The following is a 20,678-nucleotide window of genomic DNA, read 5'->3' as shown; positions in this document are numbered from 1 at the left end:
TTCCATTCACCCTATTTAACACTGGCGACAAAGGTGGCATTAGAAGGCAGATAAGCCAGAAAAGAGCTGACAACCTTGCAATACAGCCCGGGGCAGTAAGTCTTCGACAAACGACCTTTGCAAAGCACCAACTCAGCCAAAATGATGATACATGTCCCACCAAGTCATTTCAACCCGGCTCGGGAGCACTGGGACACTTTCTTGACTCACTTTGAATGCTTCATGGAGGCAAATGACCTCCTTCAGCTATCGGACAACCTCAAACGAGAAGTCTTCCTGTGCTATTGTGGCACAGACATGTTTTAGACAGGCCAGGCATTTGCCAAACCAATGCTGGTCCAAACAATCACTTGGTCCACCCTACCCTACAGACTATGCTCAAGACCCATTATGCCCTGAAACTCTCCAAATTCATGCGGTGGCACGCTTTCAATCTGCAGAAACAGAAGGAGAGGGAGTCCACAATGGAATACACTGCCACGCTGTGCAAGGTGATGCCAATTGTGAGTTCCATGATCTAGATGAGCTACTGCTCGACCAAGTGATCTGCAGAATCCACAGGAGGTTACTTTCAAAGACCACCCTTACTCTCAAGATTGTGCTCGACGAGGCCAGGGCAAGTGAGGCATCCAGTAGGTTGAGTGAGACACTATAGCAACCAAGCAGCCCAAAAAGTGTGTGAAAGATAGTCAGCCTACATCACGAGAGTTCAGCACCAGACTTCTCACCTGAAAGCAATGAGGAAATTTGCCGTCTTTCACTCAGAAAGACAAAGCGGCAAACGCACCCGATGACAGACTTCCACCATTTGCCAACTGCAGATGGCATCACCACCACATTGACTACCAATACTGTGAAGCCATCCGTCAATGATGCAACCGTTGCAGTCATCTAGCAAGAGTCTGCCACCAAGCTGCCTTCGCTACAGGCAACACGAGCACTGAGCAAGCCTGGCTATGCCAAGCAGTTTCAACACAGGGGGTGGCAGCAAAGACTAAAAGCCAACAACCTGCCAAACAACCTGCCAAACAACAATCTGGCAAGCAACCACACTACACCAAAAGAAGCTTTGTGTCACCATCCTGTTTGAGGGGTCACCATGCAGCACCATGCAGATACATCTGGTTGTCTCTCATTGTGTTCTGTCGGGCTCTCTGGTAGAATCCTCCCAAAAATTCACAGGTACAAATTTCAGACACACACACATTTGAAAATTCAAAACAATGTTCTGTATAATGAAAATTCACTTAAACCAAGCCCTCTTTTGGTATAGCAAAGAGCACTAGTCTCCAAACAAGCTGGTAATTTATACAAGTCCCTTATCAGTTCTGATATACTTAGCTTGCAGCTGTGAGGCAATTCACAGTCCTTCTTTCACAAAGTGAAACACACTTTGCTCTGGTTTAGTTTCAAAGCAGGGAAAAATCAGCACACAAAAAGTTAAAGTCAGTAACGCAGTCACGAAACACAACGATCAAATAATCCTCCACAATGGCCAAACCCACGGGCTGCTATTTATAGCAGCCTCACTAATGACCACAGCCCCACCCAACCACAGGTGGCCTCATTTTCTTTGATAATAATCTCTCAGCTGTTGTTGCCTATGCATCGCTCTCCGCATGCGTGGCTGTATCATTAACTCTGAATTCAAGGAGGAGCTAGCTAATTGATCTCCTTCTGAGCTGTCTGCCATACTCTCCTCCTCCCTGTCACTCATGTCTTCTTGGTCAGAGAAGCCTTCATCATCAGATTCCACCAGGGGCAAAACAGGCCTGCAGCATGTGGATGTCTCCCCCACACACACAATCCTTGGGGCAGGAGCTGGGCCAGAGCTAACCACAACACATTGTATCCTGGGCCACATTTCAATAAACAATCCAAGGATCCAGAAGAAACAACAGCAGTTCCAAGAGCTGAGCCTGACTGACTATGAAGGCAACTGTAGTCCAGTCATCAGTTGTGGCACCTTCCAGGTGCAATTCAAGAATTTCAACAGCTCCCTCACACTTACAGTGGTCAGCGGCTCCCTTCTAAGCCTGTTTACCTTGGACTGGTTCAAGGCCCTCAGCATGAAGATGATTGAAATCAACACCATCACTGACAGCGCCATAGAAGACCTTCTGAGGGAGTTTGACTTTAGCAGCAGTCTGGGTACATATAAGGGGACTCCAATTTTGTTCAATTTGGACCAAAACATAGCGCCAATTTGGCTTAAACCCCGGAGGCCTCCTTTTGACCTCTGACCAAAAATAGGTAAGGATTTTGAAAAGCTAATTGGCCGAGCGATCCTAGAGGCCATTGACCATGCATGTTGGGAAACCCCGGTCAAGCTGGATGAGTCAATTTGTCTCTGCGTTCACTATAAGTGCATGCTTAATAAGGCACTTCAGCTGAGCGCCTATCCAGTTCCTACGGTCCAGCATTTGTTGTACTCCCTGGGCCCAGGAAAGATTTTTGCAAAACTCAATCTTGTGCCAGTAGCCTGTAGATAGCACCACTGCAGAGTCCCAAACTGTTATGATGCACTCGTATAAATGTACGTAGCTCCAGTTCGGAGTTAGTTTAGACCCAAGGCTGGGGGGTCAGAGGTCGACCCCGAGGTCTCTCCCTTGTGGGGTGCCTCAGGGGTCGGTCCTCTCCCCCCTGCTATTTAATATCTACATGAAACCGCTGGGTGAGATCATCCGAGGGCATGGGGTGAGGTATCATCAGTACGCTGATGATACCCAGCTTTACATCTCCACCCCATGTCCAGTCAACGAAGCAGTGGAAGTGATGTGCCGGTGTCTGGAGGCTGTTGGGGCCTGGATGGGTGTCAACAGACTCAAGCTCAACCCGGATAAGACGGAGTGGCTGTGGGTTCTGCCTCCCAAGGACAATTCCATCTGTCCGTCCATTACCCTGGGGGGGAATTATTGACCCCCTCGGAGAGGGTCCGCAACTTGGGCGTCCTCCTCGATCCACAGCTTACATTAGAAAACCATCTCTCAGCTGTGGCGAGGGGGGCGTTTGCCCAGGTTCGCCTGGTGCACCAGTTGCGGCCCTATCTGGACCGGGACTCATTGCTCACAGTCACTCATGCCCTCATCACCTCGAGGTTCGACTACTGTAACGCTCTCTACATGGGGCTACCTTTGAAAAGTGTTCGGAAACTTCAGATCGTGCAGAATGCAGCTGCGAGAGCAGTCATGGGCTTACCTAGGTATGCCCATGTTTCGCCATCACTCCGCAGTCTGCATTGGTTGCCGATCAATTTCCGGTCACAATTCAAAGTGTTGGTTATGACCTTTAAAGCCCTTCATGGCATTGGACCAGAATGCCTCCGAGACCGCCTCCTGCCGCACGAATCCCAGTGACCGATTAGGTCCCACAGAGTGGGCCTTCTCTGGGTCCCGTCAACTAAACAATGTCGGTTGGCGGGCCCCAGGGGAAGAGCCTTCTCTGTGGCGGCCCCGACCCTCTGGAACCAACTCCCCCCGGAGATTAGAACTGCCCCTACTCTCCTTGCCTTTCGCAAGCTTCTTAAGACCCACCTGTGTCGTCAGGCATGGGGGAACTGAGATATCTCCCCCGGGCATATACAATTTATGAATGGTATGTATGTGTGTATGTGTGTTTAGAAATGGGGTTTTTAAAATGTTTTTAGTAGAAATTTAGATTTGTTGTAAATTGTCTTTTGCACTTTGTTGTGAGCCGCCCCGAGTCTGCGGAGAGGGGCGGCATACAAATCTAAATAAACATAAACATAAACATAAGGTATTCTGGGGATCATATCTTTTTTGATAATACTTTAATTTCAGAAAGACAAAAAACCCAAATATTTCAATTATTTCATTGACTATGGACAGTGCTGACCTGACAAGGGTCTGTGGCTTAAAAGGGGGAAATACCAAATTGGAGTACACAGGGTTGAGTTCATAAAGTACATGTTTGATAGCTCTGGGATCCACCCATCAAATTCAAAAATTAAAGCAATTCAGGATGCCCCTACCCCTTGGAACCAGATTGAACTACAAGTGTTCCTCAGCTTCCTTAACTTCTGTAGCATTTTCCTCAAATAGAAGGCAATGGTGGCTAGCCATTCCACAAGCTGCTAGGGAAAAGGGTGAAATGGACCTGGGGAAGGACTGAGGAAGCCATTTTCACAACTATCAAATGCATACTTTCTGTGGGTAGCTTCCTGATCCAGTATAATCAGACCTTGCCACTTATGTTGCTCTGCAACACTTTACCCTTTGGCATCAGGGCTGTCATCAGCAATTACATATCCATCGCCTTCTATTCTAGGACTCTGTCCACAATGGAGTGGAATTGCAGTTAGCTGGACAGAGAAGCACTGGCTGCAGTAGCCAGAGTCAAGCACTTTCATGACTATTTGTATGGGTGGCAATTTGACTTGATCACTGACCACAAGCTGCTTTTGGGACCCATCACAGGTAATTGCCCCACACCTGCTTTGCTATCGCCCAGGATGATTAGGTAGGCAATTTTCCTGGCCACCTATACCTACCGGCTAATCCACAGACCTGGACAGACTTTGGGGCATCCCAACACCTTCAGCCGCTGTACCTCGCTTGAGCTACTGGCAGACCCCACACCTGGGTTTCTGACTGACTGTTTGGACTATGGCCTGATAACCTCATTTTAGGTAGCACGTCACTCTACCAAGGACAAAATAATAACACAAGTCTTGCACTGGGTGTTGATGGGATAGGAGAAAGGGTCTGTTGGGACCATATGACCAAGCAAAATGAACTGCCAGTATTACCTTATCTGGGAGAAGTGTGTAAAACTACATGTTGCAGTATTGGAAGCATTGAATATAGGCCATCCGGGGATTGTCAGAATGAAAGCCTTGGCTAGAAGCTATGTCCGATGGCCTAACATGGACCAGGACATTACTGAATGGGTAGCCACCCGTTCTCCATGTCAGGAATCCAGACGAGCTCCCCCAGAAGTGCCTACACATGAATGGGAACAGCTGAAGGCAACCTGGTTCAAGTGCACATTGACTTTTCTGCCCTATTCATGAGCAAACTTTCCTCATGGTCATGGACGCATACTCAAAGTAGTTAAAGATAGACCTCATGACCACCACCATGGTGGAGGTGGTCATCAAGGTGTTATGGAAACTTTTCTCACACACAATGTGCCCAATATCCTGGTTTCAGAAAGTGGACCCCAATTCATGGCCTTACAATTTGAAAACTATTTAGCAGAACAGGGGATCAGACACATCCTTTGTTTACCATTTTGTCCCTCCAGCAATGGTTAAGCAGAAAGAATGGTGAGATCAGCAAAAGAAGGCCTTTCCTTCATCGGCCAAGGCAATTGGCAAAGTCAAATCGATACATTTTATTAGTGCAGCATATCACTCCTAGCCCCACCACTGGTAGAAATCATTCCAAACTTCTAATGGGTCATCAACTATGATCCCACCTAAATTGATTATAACCTAACTACTCTGACAAAGCCCCAGTAGACTCCCAAGTCAGCTCTGACACATTAGCATAGGATATCTAGTATACAACCACAGCTATACTGTGGTTCCTGCTGTGGTCAGAGATCACCAGCCCTCACTCTTACCAAGTAGAGCTCAAGGACGATAGAAGCTGGAGGTGGCCTGTTGATCAACACCAAGCACACTCTTAGGCTACCAGAACTAACTTCTGAGCAAACAACCAACAGGAGCAATCACTCACTCCTAACAGAGGGAACTCAATCCAACCAAGTCCGGAAGACTTACCATGGGACGATCTCCAAGCAAACTGGTCCTCAAAGTTCCAGCCATGTCCAGGGCCAAAATCCAGGAGCTTCCATTGGTCAGGCTGGGAGCAACAGAAGCTCATCTGACCTGATTGCTCACCCATCTCTATCTGAGTTATGCAGCTCTGCAAGACCAACTAAATGCCCTGCCTATCTGTGTGCCTGCATCATAGTTGGGTTAGCCAACTAAGAGAAGAAGGGTATTACATTCTCAGACTGAAGTACAGGTGCTCCATTCTGGAGGGAAAAAACTGGTTACTGATTGGCTAGACTGTCTGACAGTTCCTTATAAAAGGGCTGGCTATCAGACTGAGCCTTTGCTGGCTTGTAAATAGTTATCAAATAAAGAGCTGTTGTTTTGAAGCCACTTCTTCCTGCCTCTTCCATTCACCCTATTTAACAATCTTAGCCACAGAACTGACAGCACTCTAGTCTTACAATGTTTTAAAATTGTTGACTCTCCATCTTATGCTAGGAAAGCAGCAGAACTAATATTTTGTTCATAAGCTGCTAATAAACTTGACTGTATCTGGCAAACTCCATATGTTCCAGAGGATTTGAAAATGGAAATGCCCTCCATACATTTTGAACAATGATCCTTATGGTTCTTACTGATTGGACATATAAAAATTGCCATCTATAATTCCAGAAGGCTCCAAGGTGCACATTTCTGAAATAGATCATCTAGATGAAAATAAATTTTCCACTGGTATAGGTTTGAGTCCATATACTGGTCCATATGAGTTATCTTGAAGAGAAAAATCCACTAAGTTGTAAAATGGAATTGAAAATATTGTAAAACAGCATATTTGATACTCCAGAAATAAACTGCTAAGTAGCACAAAGATCAAGTACGTTTCAGAATTTCACAGATGCAGAAGATAGCTTTTTCTTGCTCAAATATGAAAGTTTTCCAAAAGGAATTGCCCAAGACATGCTTACCCCATACAGAATATCTTCTGCTTCACATACCACAAAACCTCCTCTTAGAAGGTCATGAAAACCATTCATGGAGAGGAGGTGTATCATCATCATCATCATCATCATCATCATCATTTATTGGATTTGTATGCTGCCCCTCTCCGCAGACTCGGGGCAGCATGCCTAACAATACTGCAGGTCCTGGTCAAGCATTGCTTATATGCGATGTCCTGGATAGACAGAAGTGAGCTTTCAATAATCTTCTTTGCTATCCTTACCACTCTCTGCACAGCCTTTCTGTTCAAAACAGTAATACTTCCAAACCACACAGCAATACAATGGCAGGATGCTTTCAATAAACCCTCTATAGCATGGATCTTCAAACTAGGGCCCGTGGGTTGCATGTATTAATCATTAAACATTAATCCAACCCACTCAGGACCATGAGGCTTCCCCGTCCATATCACCCCACCCACCCTTCGGCTGAGTGCAGGACCTGCCTTTGCAAGCCCCACAGGGCCCGCAGAGATGTACTAGAGATGAGGGAGGTGAAAATGGGGTGCACAGATTTATTTATTTATTTATTCAATTTTTATGCCACCCTTCTCCTTAGACTCAGGGTGGCTTACAACATGTTAGCAATAGCACTTTTTAACAGAGCCAGCATATTGCCCCCACAATCTGGGTCCTCATTTTACCCACCTCGGAAGGATGGAAGGCTGAGTCAACCTTGAGCTAGTGATGAGATTTGAACCACTGACCTACAAGATCTACAGTCAGCTTCAGTGGCCTGCAGTACAGCACTCTACCTGCTGCGTCACCCCGGCTCTAGATGCCCCAGGACACCAAAAAAATAGTCATTTTTGCTAGTTTTTGGGCTGCAGAATGTGAAGGTGAGGGAGGTGAAAAATAGGATGCACAGATGCCCCAGGAGGCCAAAAAAACCCTATGAAAATGGCCTGTTTTTCACCTCTCCCACCTCCAGAAAAGAGAGACAGAGAGAAAGAAAAAGAGGGAGAGACAAAGAGAGACAGAAAAAAGGGAGGAGAAAGAGAGGGAGAGACAAGAAACAGAGAGAGAGATGGAGAGAAAGAGTGGGAGAAACAGAAAGAGAGAAAGTGGGAAAGAGAAAGACAGAGAAAGACAGAGAGAGAGAGAAAGTGAGAGAGAAAGAGAAGCAGAGACAAAGAGAAAGAGACAGAAAGAGGGAGAGAGAATGGAGAGAGACAGAAAGAGAGAGAGAGAGATTTCCAAGCTCCTTGGGCCTGAGAAGAATTGCTGCAAAACATGAGTTTTCTGAAGTGGACCACAAGATTCCTAAACAACTGAGAAAAGTAGTAAAAAAAAGTCAACCAAAAGAGCAACATGCAAACAAAAGCAAATAAAACACCCCCAGGAGAAAAACAAATTAAAGTTTAATTTGTGTGCAGTATTTAATGGACTGTTAAATTTGACACACCAAATTAGTCACATGATTTAACCATGCCACCCAACTGACCTGCCCCCCAATAGTCTGAGGGAGTGTGAATTGGTCCCATTTACAACGTTTGAGGAGCCCTGCTCTATAGAAAGTGATACTAATAGGACAGTGATTCTCAATGTTTCTAATGCCGGGACCTCTTAATATAGTTCCTCATGTTGTGTGGTGGCCCCGACCTTATGTCTAGCACCAATTCTCCAAATAGAACTTTATGTTGATTGGCAGGAAGGTCAGAAGGACACCCCCACTATAAACGCCTAATTGGTCAGATTGTAAAAATCCGACCAATTAAGAGCGCCAAAATAGAAGCTTTAGTTCCTAACACCATGGGAAATTTGTCTTTTCCTATGGTCTTAGGTGCCCCCTTTGAAACGGTCGTTTGACCCCAAAGAGGTCCCTACCCCCAGACTGAGAACCACTGTGATAAGAGAAGAAAGCTATGCTCCTTTCATATGTTGCAGGAAATGAAGGTGCTGCGCTGACCACTTCCTTCAAAAGTGTCCTACTACTGAGTGACCAAGTTAACCTGCTTCTCAGCTGCATATCCAGAATCATTTCCGCAGTTGATTTGTTAATACACAGAGGTGTATGGCTATGCCTGCTTTTTCTGAAATTGACAATGATCTCTTTTGTTTTTCCTACATTTATAACCACACTTTTTATTAGAGCAGTTTGTCACTCTCAATCTCCTTCTCTCCACCCCCTCCCCCGTGTGTGTATATACAGTCAGGGCCGCCGATAGGCCGGTACTACTGGGAGTGGCGTCAGGGGCCCGGCCAAATTGAAAAATGAGCGCCTCCTGGCGCCTGCAGTAATTTGTACATGGAAGATCCGATGCCGCTGTTACTCTTTTTCCCCCCTACCTTTAGCAAAAGCAACATCGAGTCTTCCACCAGCCCCTTGTAAACAGGTTCAGGCAGCAGGGCGGTGGAAAAGGAGGCGGTGGAGGCAAGAGGCTTGCACGCTCCCCCCCCCCCCGCGGCACAGGGGCCCGCTGACCTCAAGGATGCCCGGGGAAGCAGCACGCAACGACAGAGCCGGTCAGGCAGCAGGGGGGCCCTAACGTCAAGACCTGCGACGGCCAGCAAAGCTGCTGACAGCAACCACTCAATTGCTGGGAAGCCGTCTCAAAAGCCTCCTCAGAGGGTTTAAAGCAGGGCCTGGAAGATTGCCCCCCCCCCCCCCCCCCCTGCATTTTGAAAGGGAGAATCCAGCAGTCAAAAGAGATGAGACCTGATCATTGTGAGTGCTGAGACAATGGGAGGAGTTGTAAAACTTCGGAGAGATGGGTGGGGGTTTGGTAGAGGGACGACGAAGCTTCGGAGAGGGAGGATGAAAAGGCAGGAGGGGCTGGAGTCGAGTGCCTGGCAGCACATCTCTTCCCCACTCTGTTTCCCTCCAACATAACCGGGTCCCTCCCCCTCCCCCAGTTTTGGAGCCATTGGGATCTGTTCCGGGACGATCCTTCCTTTATTTCTTTATTGGCCAAGAATGATTGGATACACAAGGGAGGAGAGATAAACATATGAGAGAGTGAAGGGGAGACAGAGGGAGAGGATGCAGGAATGAGAGAGACCTGGAAGGAGAGAATGAGAGAGAAAGAAAGGAGAGAAATGGAGGGAGGAAGAAGGAAGAAGGAAGTGAATGGAGAGAAAGAGGGTGGAAGAACCTTTGGGGGGTAATTTCTTTCTCTCTCAACATTCAAATAATACAATGCACCATCTAATTTTCCATGAATAAAATGCTGTATTTTCTTAGTAACTAATATCAATCATCCCAAAAGTTGCAAAAGGTTTTTTTCTAATTTTGTCATCCAGTTACATACATTTTCTTTTAGTTAAATTCCCTCCTTAATGTTCCTTCAAAAAAAAATTCTAACTTATTAGCCAGTATGCCAAAGTGTTAAATTCAATTCCATTTGTGCATTAATCCAAATCAGTATCACCTACTGCATATCGTATTATAATCAATACTTCTAACTTTATTAAAACAGATCAGCAATTCCTAAATTCATATATCTAAATAGAAAAATAGAAGTTAAAAAAGAGCAAACAAAACAATACTCTAAGCTTAATCAACCCTTCTCAAACTCCAATTTCTTCAATCTGAGCAGAACTTTGAACCAAACCCTTTTTTTATTTTTTGTATCCCCTTTTAATCCCCTTTTCCATTTTATTCTTTCTATTCTTCCTTCTAGGAAGAAAGGATTTTGTTAGAAAAATAAAGGGGTTATTGGATCAAACTTTGGACACTTGACAAGTTAGTTATGATGGTGACCATGTCCCAGGGTTATGTGAACATCTTTTGGGATGTTCAAGCAGCTGCAAGGATTTACTTAACGACTGTGGCAAGAAAGGTGGTAAAGTGAGGCAGAACTCACTTAATAACTGTCTTACTCAGGAGATAGAAACATTGGCCTCATTGGTTCATTTACTGATGGTTCAAAGTCGCAACGGCCCTGAATAAAGTGACATGGCCCTTTTTAACACTTAGCACCTTTGCAGCAGCCCGATGATCGGAGGATCAAAACTTTGCTGCCGTTTCATTTTTATGACCGTTGCTGTGTGTCCTGAGGTCACGTGACCGCCTTTTGTTTCTAACCGATCCACGCCCAGGCATGGAAATGTGCTGCTCAGACATTATACTTTTCTGCTCACACCGAAAAAAAATTAGAGGGAACACTGCTTGAAGATATCTGGCTGGGAAATTCTGGGAGTTGAAGTCCAGATATCTTCAGGTTGCCAACGTTGGGAAACACTGGCCTATGGGACCGCCTTGCTTGGCGTAAAGCGGGAAATGATCCCCGGGGGATGGAGTGGCTCGGCGACTTAAAGTAGTTTTAAAATGGCGGGGGGGGGCAGCCACTTATGCTGTATGGGGCCCCAAAATTCCTGATGGCAGCCCTGTATACAGTGTACACACATATGGAAATGAAGCTCACTCATTGGTTTCAATAAATGTTTAAATAAAGCTGTTCTACATTTCTACCAATAACTGGATGTTGCATTAGTCACTATTGCTTTTATCTCATCATATCATTCAATCTCAAATAGCTGTTACCTAACTTTATAATTATATCAAAAAATAAATAGAAGTTTTGTAGCTTGTTATTTAATTACATTTTATTTATTTTTCACAATCTAGAGTGTTTTAGTGGCTATACTGATAGTTCTCACTTAACAACATAATTGAGACTGGAATGTCCATCACTAAGTGACACAGTTATGAAAAGTGATATCACATAGGGCTAAGCAATAGAAATTCCAGTACTCCTGTTACCATTGTTAAATGAATCACTGCAGGTCATTAAGCGAGAATATATATACATCATTTGTAACCCCCTGCTGGCTTCACCATGTCTTTGCTTGTAGAAATCCAGCAAAGATCATAAATAACAATCAAATCATGGCAGGTTGCTGTGAAATCATAACTGTGAACCCAGCACCAGGTATCTGGATTGCAACATGACAACAGGAAATTTGTAACAGATATAAATATGAAGATTGGTTGTAATTTGTATTCATTCAACACACTTGTAAGTTTGAACAGTTGGTGAAGAAGTGATAATTAAGCAACTCTGTATGCTGTTTGTAGTATTTCACGTTGACCGTGATGGTGACATACTGGATAAGACTTGTCCACTCTTACTGGCTATTGTGGATGTGTCCAGTCATTGCAAAGTTTCCCACTGCCCATTTTCACATTGGGCAGGACCCATGATTTCTGGGCTCTCCAGATTTAACAGAAGAGACAGAAAGTCTGCTGCGAGTCAAACTCAACTTTTGTAGAGTCTCTGTATGTATGTATGTATTTATAAACTCTCCTCATAGACTCAAGTATATAACAAAATCCATATTGTTTTCCTGGCTATCTGCTAGTATTATTCTCCTATCCAAATACGATCATATTCAATTTTGCTTAGCTTTAAAACATCCAAGGTTATCTTAGCTTTAAAAGACACCCAAGGTTACTAATTTGGACAGAATAAAATAGAACACGAACACAATCTAGTATTACAAACTAAATGTATCTCTCCAGTGCACTGAACTTAATAACTGACTCTGCAAGCTAAGAGTTTTCCCATCTCAGCAGCTTGATGATTGCATTATTTTCCGCTCGCCCACCCACTAAACTATCAGCCTTTTTGCCGCCAAAAGTACAGCAAGTTTCTCGCCTTGGGGGCGGAATCCCCGTTTACGTCACTTTTGTGCCGGCAAAAGAGCTCATGACCCTTAAGGGGGGGTCATGAAAGGCACAGCGGCTTCAGGTATTCTTGACCTTGTTACAACGACCTAATGCGCATGCGTAGCTTCCTCCCATCCTATGTCCTTACCCATGCGCAAAGGCAGGCCGGCTTATCAGCAAGCCTCGGGACTCAATCTACTTTGCTAGTTGATGATAGGCACCAAGTCTGACCAATAGTCTTGCTTCTATCTAGTACCTGATTCGCCGACGTACATTAGACGAGCAAGGGAGTTTGGTTGCAGAGACACCGGTTACAAAGTCTTGCGTACTCCGTGCCCTTGGGTAGAAACGGTGCGGCTGAGAAAGGAACATCGGCGCGAGTGCGACACCGCGGATTTCTTGCACGTAGTCCTCAACTTGGCCTGGTAATTAAAAGAACCTTCCCCATCCTAAGATTGCGCGAGTGAACCGAGCTTCCCGAAATTGGGAAAAAGAGGCTTGGTGGGAAAAGCTGGAGAACAGCTCTGAGCTGAGAATGCGTATTGGCGGGTCAGGGGCAGAGGGCTCGCGAGGTCAGCTGCAGGCTCGCCGGCGACGCTTGCGCAGATCCCACGAGAGGCAGCTTGCGGCTCCACGTGGCTGTGGAATGAGCGCCCCCTCCAAATGAGGGGTTGTGGTACTATCCACCTGGAAAGTGCCCGAGGGAGGAAGCAGGATCCATTCGCAAGTGGGGGGGGGGGGGAAACTCCCTGCTTGGGAATACTGAAAGAGTCAGGCCTTCTTTCCGAAAGAGAGGAAGCGGACGCTCCCACGCTTCTTGTTGGGGCATCTAACCTTATATGGGACAAAGGAATGATGTCAGGGCGGCGGCTCAACGCGGCTTTAATCAGATTACAAATGTTTAAAACGCGGCTTTTAACACGTCCTCGATGGATGCACTTCAGTCCAGCGAGGCCAGAGGTCAGGGAGTCTTTAAGGCAGAGGGAGCCTTAGGTCCGCCTCTGCCGTTTTTTAACGGTTGCCCCGTATTTGGGATTCGTTAAAGGAGAGAAGGAAGCTCGATTCCCTTGGAAATAAGAAGATGGACGGAGTAAGCAGATTTAACCTTGGCTGCTTCCTGGTAGCAGAAGTAATGGTTTATGTGTCGATTAGAGGTCATAGAGTCATTGAATAATTTATTGAATTGAATCTAGTTTTGCCAGATGGCAAGGACCTCGTTTTGACCTCAAATCAATTAATGTGCTCATGCCCTAATCAGTGTAATAATATTTTCCATAATAATGTATATGCATTGATCTTATATATTTGGCACACTTCTGCAGGAAATCCTAAGTGCATATGAAAATATTTTCAGCAAAAGTGTATATAAGTACATCACAAAAAATTTCTAGACGCACAATTTTAGCATTACAGTTATTGATCATTTAATTATTCCGATTATGTTATTTTGATTGTGATATGCTGTTTGATTGTTATCACATCCAAAGCCTATATTTAGAACTGGGAACTAAGACTGGGCTGGAAAAGAATATTGACCCTAATCCTAATAATTCAGACAATGGTGAATTTTTTGTAAACTTCATTACAATCTCCATGCAGTTGATAACATGAAGTATGAAATGCTTTAAATACATTTATTGTACTCAAGCATGTCATCCATTACAAAAATATACATTTTGACAGTTTGCTTCTAGTTTTAGCATTTGTGCTTCAATATATGTTTTGGAATGCCTTGTCTTTTGCAGTTTCTATCCACTTTTGCATATTACTTTAATTAACCCTGCTGATGTTTATGTCTTTTCAGCATTTACAATGGAAAACGTTGAAAAGGGAAAGGACATCTTTACCAAGAAATGCGGAACCTGCCATACTGTGGAGGCAGGAGGCAAACACAAGACTGGTCCGAATCTGCATGGTCTGTTTGGGCGGAAGACTGGTCAAGCTGTTGGTTACTCCTACACAGAAGCCAACAAAAACAAAGGTAAAATGGAAGTGTTGCCTTACAAAGCAAATGCAATAGTAATGGGAAGAAGAGAACGTATTATCAAAGGATTATTGTATGCTTAAAAACATCCATTTTTAAAAAATGGATTCTTGCTACAGTGAATAAGTGTTTCAGTATACAGTGTTCCCTCGATTTTCGCGGGGGTTACGTTCCAAGACCTCCCACGAAAGTCGATTTTCCGCAAAGTAGCGGTGCGGAAGTAAAAACACCATTTTTGGCTATGGACAGCCAAAAACTACCCCCACGCACCCTTTTTCAAGGCAGCGCAAGGAGCCGGGCTTGAAATTAGGGCAGGGAGCGACAAAAGTGCGGAGGCCGGCAAAGATTGCTTTGAATGTCGGCTGCCCCCGCCCCCCCAGCGCCTCCAGCCCCCTCGCCGCTATCGCCCCGCCCGATCCACCTCTCACCGGCTTTCTTCGGACACGGGTCCTCCTGCAGCAGCGTTGGCGGCTACGGCTTCTCATCCTCCTCATTCGGCCGGTAGCCGCTCTAAGCGCTTTGAGAATGCCTGCCTCGCCCCTCTCACAGTCCCTTAGCTGAGAGCACTTTCATCCCAGCTATCAGCGAGGGGGCTGCAGGAGAGGTGGGGCAGGCGTTCTCACAGAGAGGGAGAGGGAGAAAGAGAGAGAGAGCAAGAGGGGGGAGAGTGGAATGTAGAGAGAGAGAAAAAAAAATGATAGAAAAAGGGAGAAAAAAGAGAAATGAGAAAATGATTGAAGCAGAGAATGACAGGAAAGAGAGACAGAGAGAGAAGTGACTCTTGGTGATGACGTATGATGTCATCGGGTGGGGAAAACCGTGGTATAGAAAAAAACCCGCGTATTTTTTAATTAATATTTTTTGAAAAACCGTGGTATAGCCGTTTCGCGAAGTTTGAACCCACGAAAACCGAGGGATCACTGTATGTTGGTGGAATTTTAGTATATGTTATCACTTTCAGATTTAATACATTTTTTACAATGTAATGAATCCTAATTCCTGTCCCTTAGGTGTCCCACTTCCCATATTTCCTTAGCAACTGAGCAATCACATAATCTGATCCTTCTAAATTGCAGATCACTGTTTCCTGACCTTATGAATTAATACTAGGAGGTGTATGACAAAAATATGTATTAAGTAAGATAATTGTTAGTACAGGAGCATCTTTCACTGATATAAGTAGCTGGTGGAATTTTACTAGGAAAATATTTTAACAGAATAATAATAAAGTCCTATTGTAAAGTTTTAGAACCTTTAATTTCACTCAGAATGGTAAATAAAGTATTCTAAATTATCCCTATCTTCAAAATGGCATACAAAACAAGGAAAAAAGGTTGGGAGAAGAATTTTTTAAAAAGCAAATTGTAACCAGGTTTCTTAAATTGTTAGTTCTAATTATAATTTGTTGGGTACTGTGAGGCAGTTCATTTTTTCTTCATTGGTTTGGTTTGCTATGGCACAATGTGAATTTTATATAAACCAACATATTACATCAGCATTGATACATGGGTCAAAAAACCTAAATATTTCTTCAGAGTTTAAGCATGTTTAGACTTCCTTACTGCATTCATTTGAACTACAGAAACAATACCAAATGACTGGTCTAACATTTCAGCATATCTGTCAATCTTCTAAAATAATCCTAGAATAATCTTTATTTTTTGTAACTCTTAAATCTCTAACTAGTGTTTTTTGCAAAGAATTAAATTGGTGGGAAACAAGCAATTCTGTGTTTCTATCTCTTTAAACCAGTGTTTCCCAACCTTTTTTGAGCCGCGGCACATTATTCATATTTTCAAAATCCTGGGGAACATTGAGCCGGGGGGGGGGGGGGGTTTAAAAAAAAGTTTGGACAAAAAATATATATATCTTCCTCCCTTTCGCTCTATTTCTCTCCATCCCTCTTTCTCTCTTCCTTCCTCTCTTTTTTGTTGCTCTTTCTCTCTCCCTCCTTCTCTCCCTCTATGTCTTTCTCCCTCCTTTTCCCCTCTCTTGCTCTCTCTCTCTTGCTTTCTTTCTTTCTCTTTCTCTCTCTCTTTTTCTCTGTCTCTTGCTATCTTTTTCTCTCTGCCTCTCTTTCTGTCTCTCTTTGTCTCTCTTGCTATCTCTTTCTTTCTCTCTCTCTCTCTCTGTGCCTCTCTTGCTATCTCTTTCTCTCTCTCTCTTGCTATCTCTTTCTCTCTCTCTTTCCCTCTCGTTACACCACGCTGACAACAGCGGCATCGGGCAGTAGCCAGGGGTGGCGGCAGAGCGGTTGACTGCGAGCGGAAGCCCTGACAGCGGCTGCTGGACGCTGTATATGCTGGTGCTGTGCTGGTCATGGGCATGGGGCTGGCACCTCCGGCCCAGCCAGCGGGCCAGTGCCAGCCCCGAGTGCCAGCATGTACGGTGTCCAGCAACACGTCCAACCGCCACCGTCGGTGCCTCCACCCTGGAGCTCCCTCTCACCGCCACCATCCCCCAGCGACTGCCTGGGGCCGCTGCAGCCGGCACCCTCCCGCTCCCACTGCCAGTGCTCTCCTGCCGGGCTCCAAAGGATATTGGTTGCCGCCCCCGCCAGGGAAGCTCCAGCTGGGCGGGGCGCTGCCGGTGCCTCCACCCTGGAGCTCTTGCTCGCCGCCGCCATCCCCTGGCTACTACCTGGTGCCGCTGCTGATGGCACCCTCCTGCTCCCGCTGCCGGTGACCTCCCGCCGGGCCCCAAAGGACACTTGCCGCTGACGCCAGGGAAGCTCCAGTTGGGCGGGGTGCTGCCGGTGCCTCCAACCTGGAACTCCCACTTGCAGCTGCCCCCTGGCTACTGCCCGATGTCGCTGTTGCCGGCGCTCTCCTGCTGGGCCCCAAAGAAGGAAGGCGGGAAAAAGGCACGAAGAATGACGTTCAGCTTACGGTCTCGGAAGCTGAGCTGAACGGCACACCTGACCATGTCTCACTGGTTGAAAAACACTGCTTTATACTACTCTGATGTTCTGTCTATGTCTGCAGGTTTTAATGTCAAATATTTGGGCAATAAAAGGCTTGGTTGTTTTCTTTATTTTAATAATTATTATGTATAACTTGTAATATGTCATTCCTGTCTTTTATTAGATTCATATCTGCACTTAATTTTGTAGAACCAAAGCCACAATATGTAATATGTCCTATTTTCCTCAAAGCAATGAGGAAATTGGACTAAGCGAATGTGATTGGTCAGTGTCTTCCAGCCAGGTTCAAGGTATAGGATATTCAGGGTCTTCTGAGTTGTAGTTCAGTGCCTTAACTACTATATTGAATATAATTTTTTTTAGAAAATATGGACACCTTGGAAAAGAATAATACAGAGATTCTGATAAACAATATAAATTATTTTGAATTTAATTCTACAATGTTGTTGTAATAATATTCTCTCATAGGTATAATCTGGGGAGAAGAGACATTGATGGAGTACCTGGAAAATCCGAAGAAGTATATTCCAGGAACTAAGATGGTCTTTGCTGGCCTTAAGAATAAGAAAGAGAGGACAGCTATAATAGCATATCTTAAGGAAGCCACTAAATAATGACTGTGCATTGCCTTATTTATTTTATCGAACAGAAGCATTCTCTGTGATGAGATTAGATCTTAAACTTTCTATTTTTACATACATTGTACCTAACACTTAAAAATATTACTCATCAACAAGAGAACTTTGATCATGGATGGTTAAAAATACATATTTGTTGTCATAATTTATAGAATTGTGCAATCAGGCTTGAAGGAATATTGTTAGGACAACTACATTGCAACCTGAATCATGTAATTAAAATCCTATCAATGTCTTTGTTTTGTTTGGATTTGATTATTTTTATAAATGAATTACTACCTTTGGAAGGAAAAAAGGGCTTTGAGGAATGCTTATCTTAAAACACTCATGTGGCTTCTGAGATCTTCTCTGATATATCTGGTAACTAGAAGAGCTTCTGTGTGTCCTTTTGGCCATGGGGGAGAAGGGGAACGGGGAGATTAAAAACTATATTAAGTGGTACAAAAATGCAAATCATGTTATCACTGAGGTGACCTCTATGGAACAATGCACCTCACTGTCAAAGTAGAACTGCTTATAAGAGCCTGTCTTATATAGACAAAGATGACTCATCATTTGCAGAAACTAAAAACAACCGCAGAATATCCAGATACCTCTAAGCAGTGGACCAACCAAACTAGCATATAACTTTTTTTTTTTTTGCATTTCAATTACATTTATGGAAAACTGAACAGAAGTGCATATTCATGCACACATACTAATATTTGGTATTACTAACCGTGTTTCATCTCAGATATCACCCTATCTTAACATCAGTTAAGTTTTTCGACAGGAATCTTTTTTGGGGGGGTGGGGGAGACACAATTATTTTCCTTTTAGGCAGTTGGGCGATGGCATAAAGAAGGAGAAAGAAAGAAAAGAGGCTCATCTTTTTCTTTTGTCTTGGCTAAATGGTTTGTTGCTTGCCAGAATATTAACCATCACATAAATCATGCTGTGTGTATGCATACTTTGAATTTATATATGTGGCCTTCCAGATGTGCACTTACCGGTATTTAATCCAGGTAGATCAGGAATTAGGGCCCTAAATACCTTTACTATCCAGTATGAAGGTAAGTGGACTGTTTCATTGGAACTGAGGAAATGTAGGAATGGGATGGTGAATAAATCCTGCTGCAACTCAGATGTGCAAAAAAAAAAAGATCATCCCCATTTGGGATTTTCTTCCAGTATGAGTTTCATCCATTCTTTTATTCAGAGTCAAAAGGGACAGCCTTGCTGGAGTTGCATCCAGTGCAAGTGCTTGCTGAAGGGCCACAAGATGAGCCAAGTGGGTACAGGGGCGGCATATAAATACAAACAAATAAATAAATAAATAATGGCAGGTTAAGGAAATCTGGCAAGAGAAGATTCATTTTCAAGGCTGGTGGTACCACCAAGTTGCCATCCAAGTGTAACTGATTATGTATTATATCATCTGCCCAGGATCAAGTAAATTAATGAGGAAGTGATGTTGCCAAGCAACTATTATCCTAATCACCCCGGCTTCTGCAATCAGGAGTTATCTCTACTGGAGGCAATTGTCAGTATGGGGAATTATTCCCTTTATCTTTGGTCATAGGACTGTCAAATGCCCAGTTGGGACCCAAGTGCATAAGTGTTGCTTGATTGAAGTGTGAAATTAGGCCACCAAGATTAATTCTTAGAGCCCAGCTTCTCTTTGGAGTTCAACAAAGGACAAAGCCAGCTCAGCATGACTGCCTACACTATTCCAAAAATGCAAGTACTGTACAGAGAACTATTTCAGCCATGAGTTTTTGCTCCTAGAAGTGTGAAGCATTGCTAACAGCCTTACAGTGTGTACCTGGGTGAGTTGTTGTCTTAGAGGCAGAAGAAGAGTCCATGGGGTAACATTTTGAGAAATTAGGTGTCGGGAGAAAGTACTCAACTTGAGACCAATCCCTTTTCTTCACAATTTTGGTCAGAATTACCGCTTGTCTATCAATAACACAATTTCCATTGTGTGCTGATATAATCCTAGTGCTGGCTTTCTTCAAACCAAAACTATTCCATTCCATTAGATTACAATCTGAAAAGTACAGTTTATGTCAATAAACAATGGCTAGCTTTTTCCCATGTGTTTTGAACTGGTTGGAATTCGGCTTTTTATGCTTTCTAATCTGTTGACCACTAGGAGCACTAGATATATGGAGATAGTAGAGGGATTTTGTATTTTAATTCATTCAACAGTCAAAGTCTTTCCATATCTGCATAGCACGTTCCCTATTGGTTACATTTATACTCTCAAGGCCATCACTTTCTTACTCAAAGAAACCCCTACTCTGTGTAATTTAGGTAATAAATAATAAATCTCCATAATGGAGGACAGTATATTGCAGACTTAGTTATAGGCAGATTTGAATAATAGGCTTTCCTATCACTATTACTTCCTAAATAAAATTTAGCTTTATTGTGTTTTCTTCTCTACAATTGAGAGCCCCATGGTTTGTTACAAATTGGTATTTATAAGTGATTCTCTCCATTCTTTTCTACTGTACAAAGCTATCTGCTCTCCAACAGGGCACATAATCTGGAGTTTATGAGAACTGTATGGTCAGTTTTCAACCAAGCATTTTGCCACTGCATTGATCTGATTCGCCATGGGTCACACTCAGCTCTTTGGCACTTATGCCTGGGTTCTGTATATGGGAAGTGCTGAGAAAAATGAAACACATTCTCATTCTAACCCCATCAATATGTAGTCCATTTTGAATTGACCAAAACTTTGATGAGAAGTAAATTTATTATTTATCCACCGCCTGTATTATTTTTATAAATAAG

At 43.9% G+C, this 20,678-nt stretch overlaps 1 protein-coding gene across 2 annotated transcripts; it reads left to right on the top strand.

The window, feature by feature from the left end:
* The first annotated feature begins 12,685 nt into the window (after window positions 1-12,685).
* CYCS (cytochrome c, somatic) lies at window positions 12,686-18,132 on the top strand. 2 transcript variants are annotated; one of them, XM_070729076.1, is made up of 3 exons: window positions 12,686-12,777; window positions 14,157-14,333; window positions 17,728-18,132. In XM_070729076.1, exons 2-3 carry the CDS (start codon window positions 14,165-14,167, stop codon window positions 17,871-17,873), a joined length of 315 nt encoding a protein of 104 aa, XP_070585177.1. In that variant the 5' UTR covers window positions 12,686-12,777; window positions 14,157-14,164; the 3' UTR covers window positions 17,874-18,132. The 2 variants fall into 2 exon arrangements, with proteins under 2 accessions (XP_070585177.1, XP_070585178.1); XM_070729077.1 differs by lacking the exon at window positions 12,686-12,777 and adding an exon at window positions 13,420-13,442.
* Window positions 18,133-20,678: the final 2,546 nt, after the last annotated feature.

The sequence above is a fragment of the Erythrolamprus reginae genome, chromosome Z, assembly GCF_031021105.1.
Source record: "Erythrolamprus reginae isolate rEryReg1 chromosome Z, rEryReg1.hap1, whole genome shotgun sequence".
NCBI lineage: Eukaryota > Metazoa > Chordata > Lepidosauria > Squamata > Dipsadidae > Erythrolamprus > Erythrolamprus reginae.
The sequence above is the reverse complement of the archived record's forward strand: the minus strand, read 5'-3'. Positions and strand labels throughout refer to the sequence as shown.

Bases quoted from the DNA above. Each gene is read 5' to 3' on its own strand.
- CYCS (XM_070729076.1), top strand. From the start codon at position 14,165: ATGGAAAACGTTGAAAAGGGAAAGGACATCTTTACCAAGAAATGCGGA. The intron at 14,334-17,727 runs GTAAAATGGAAG...ATTCTCTCATAG, and splicing joins AGAAGCCAACAAAAACAAAG to GTATAATCTGGGGAGAAGAG.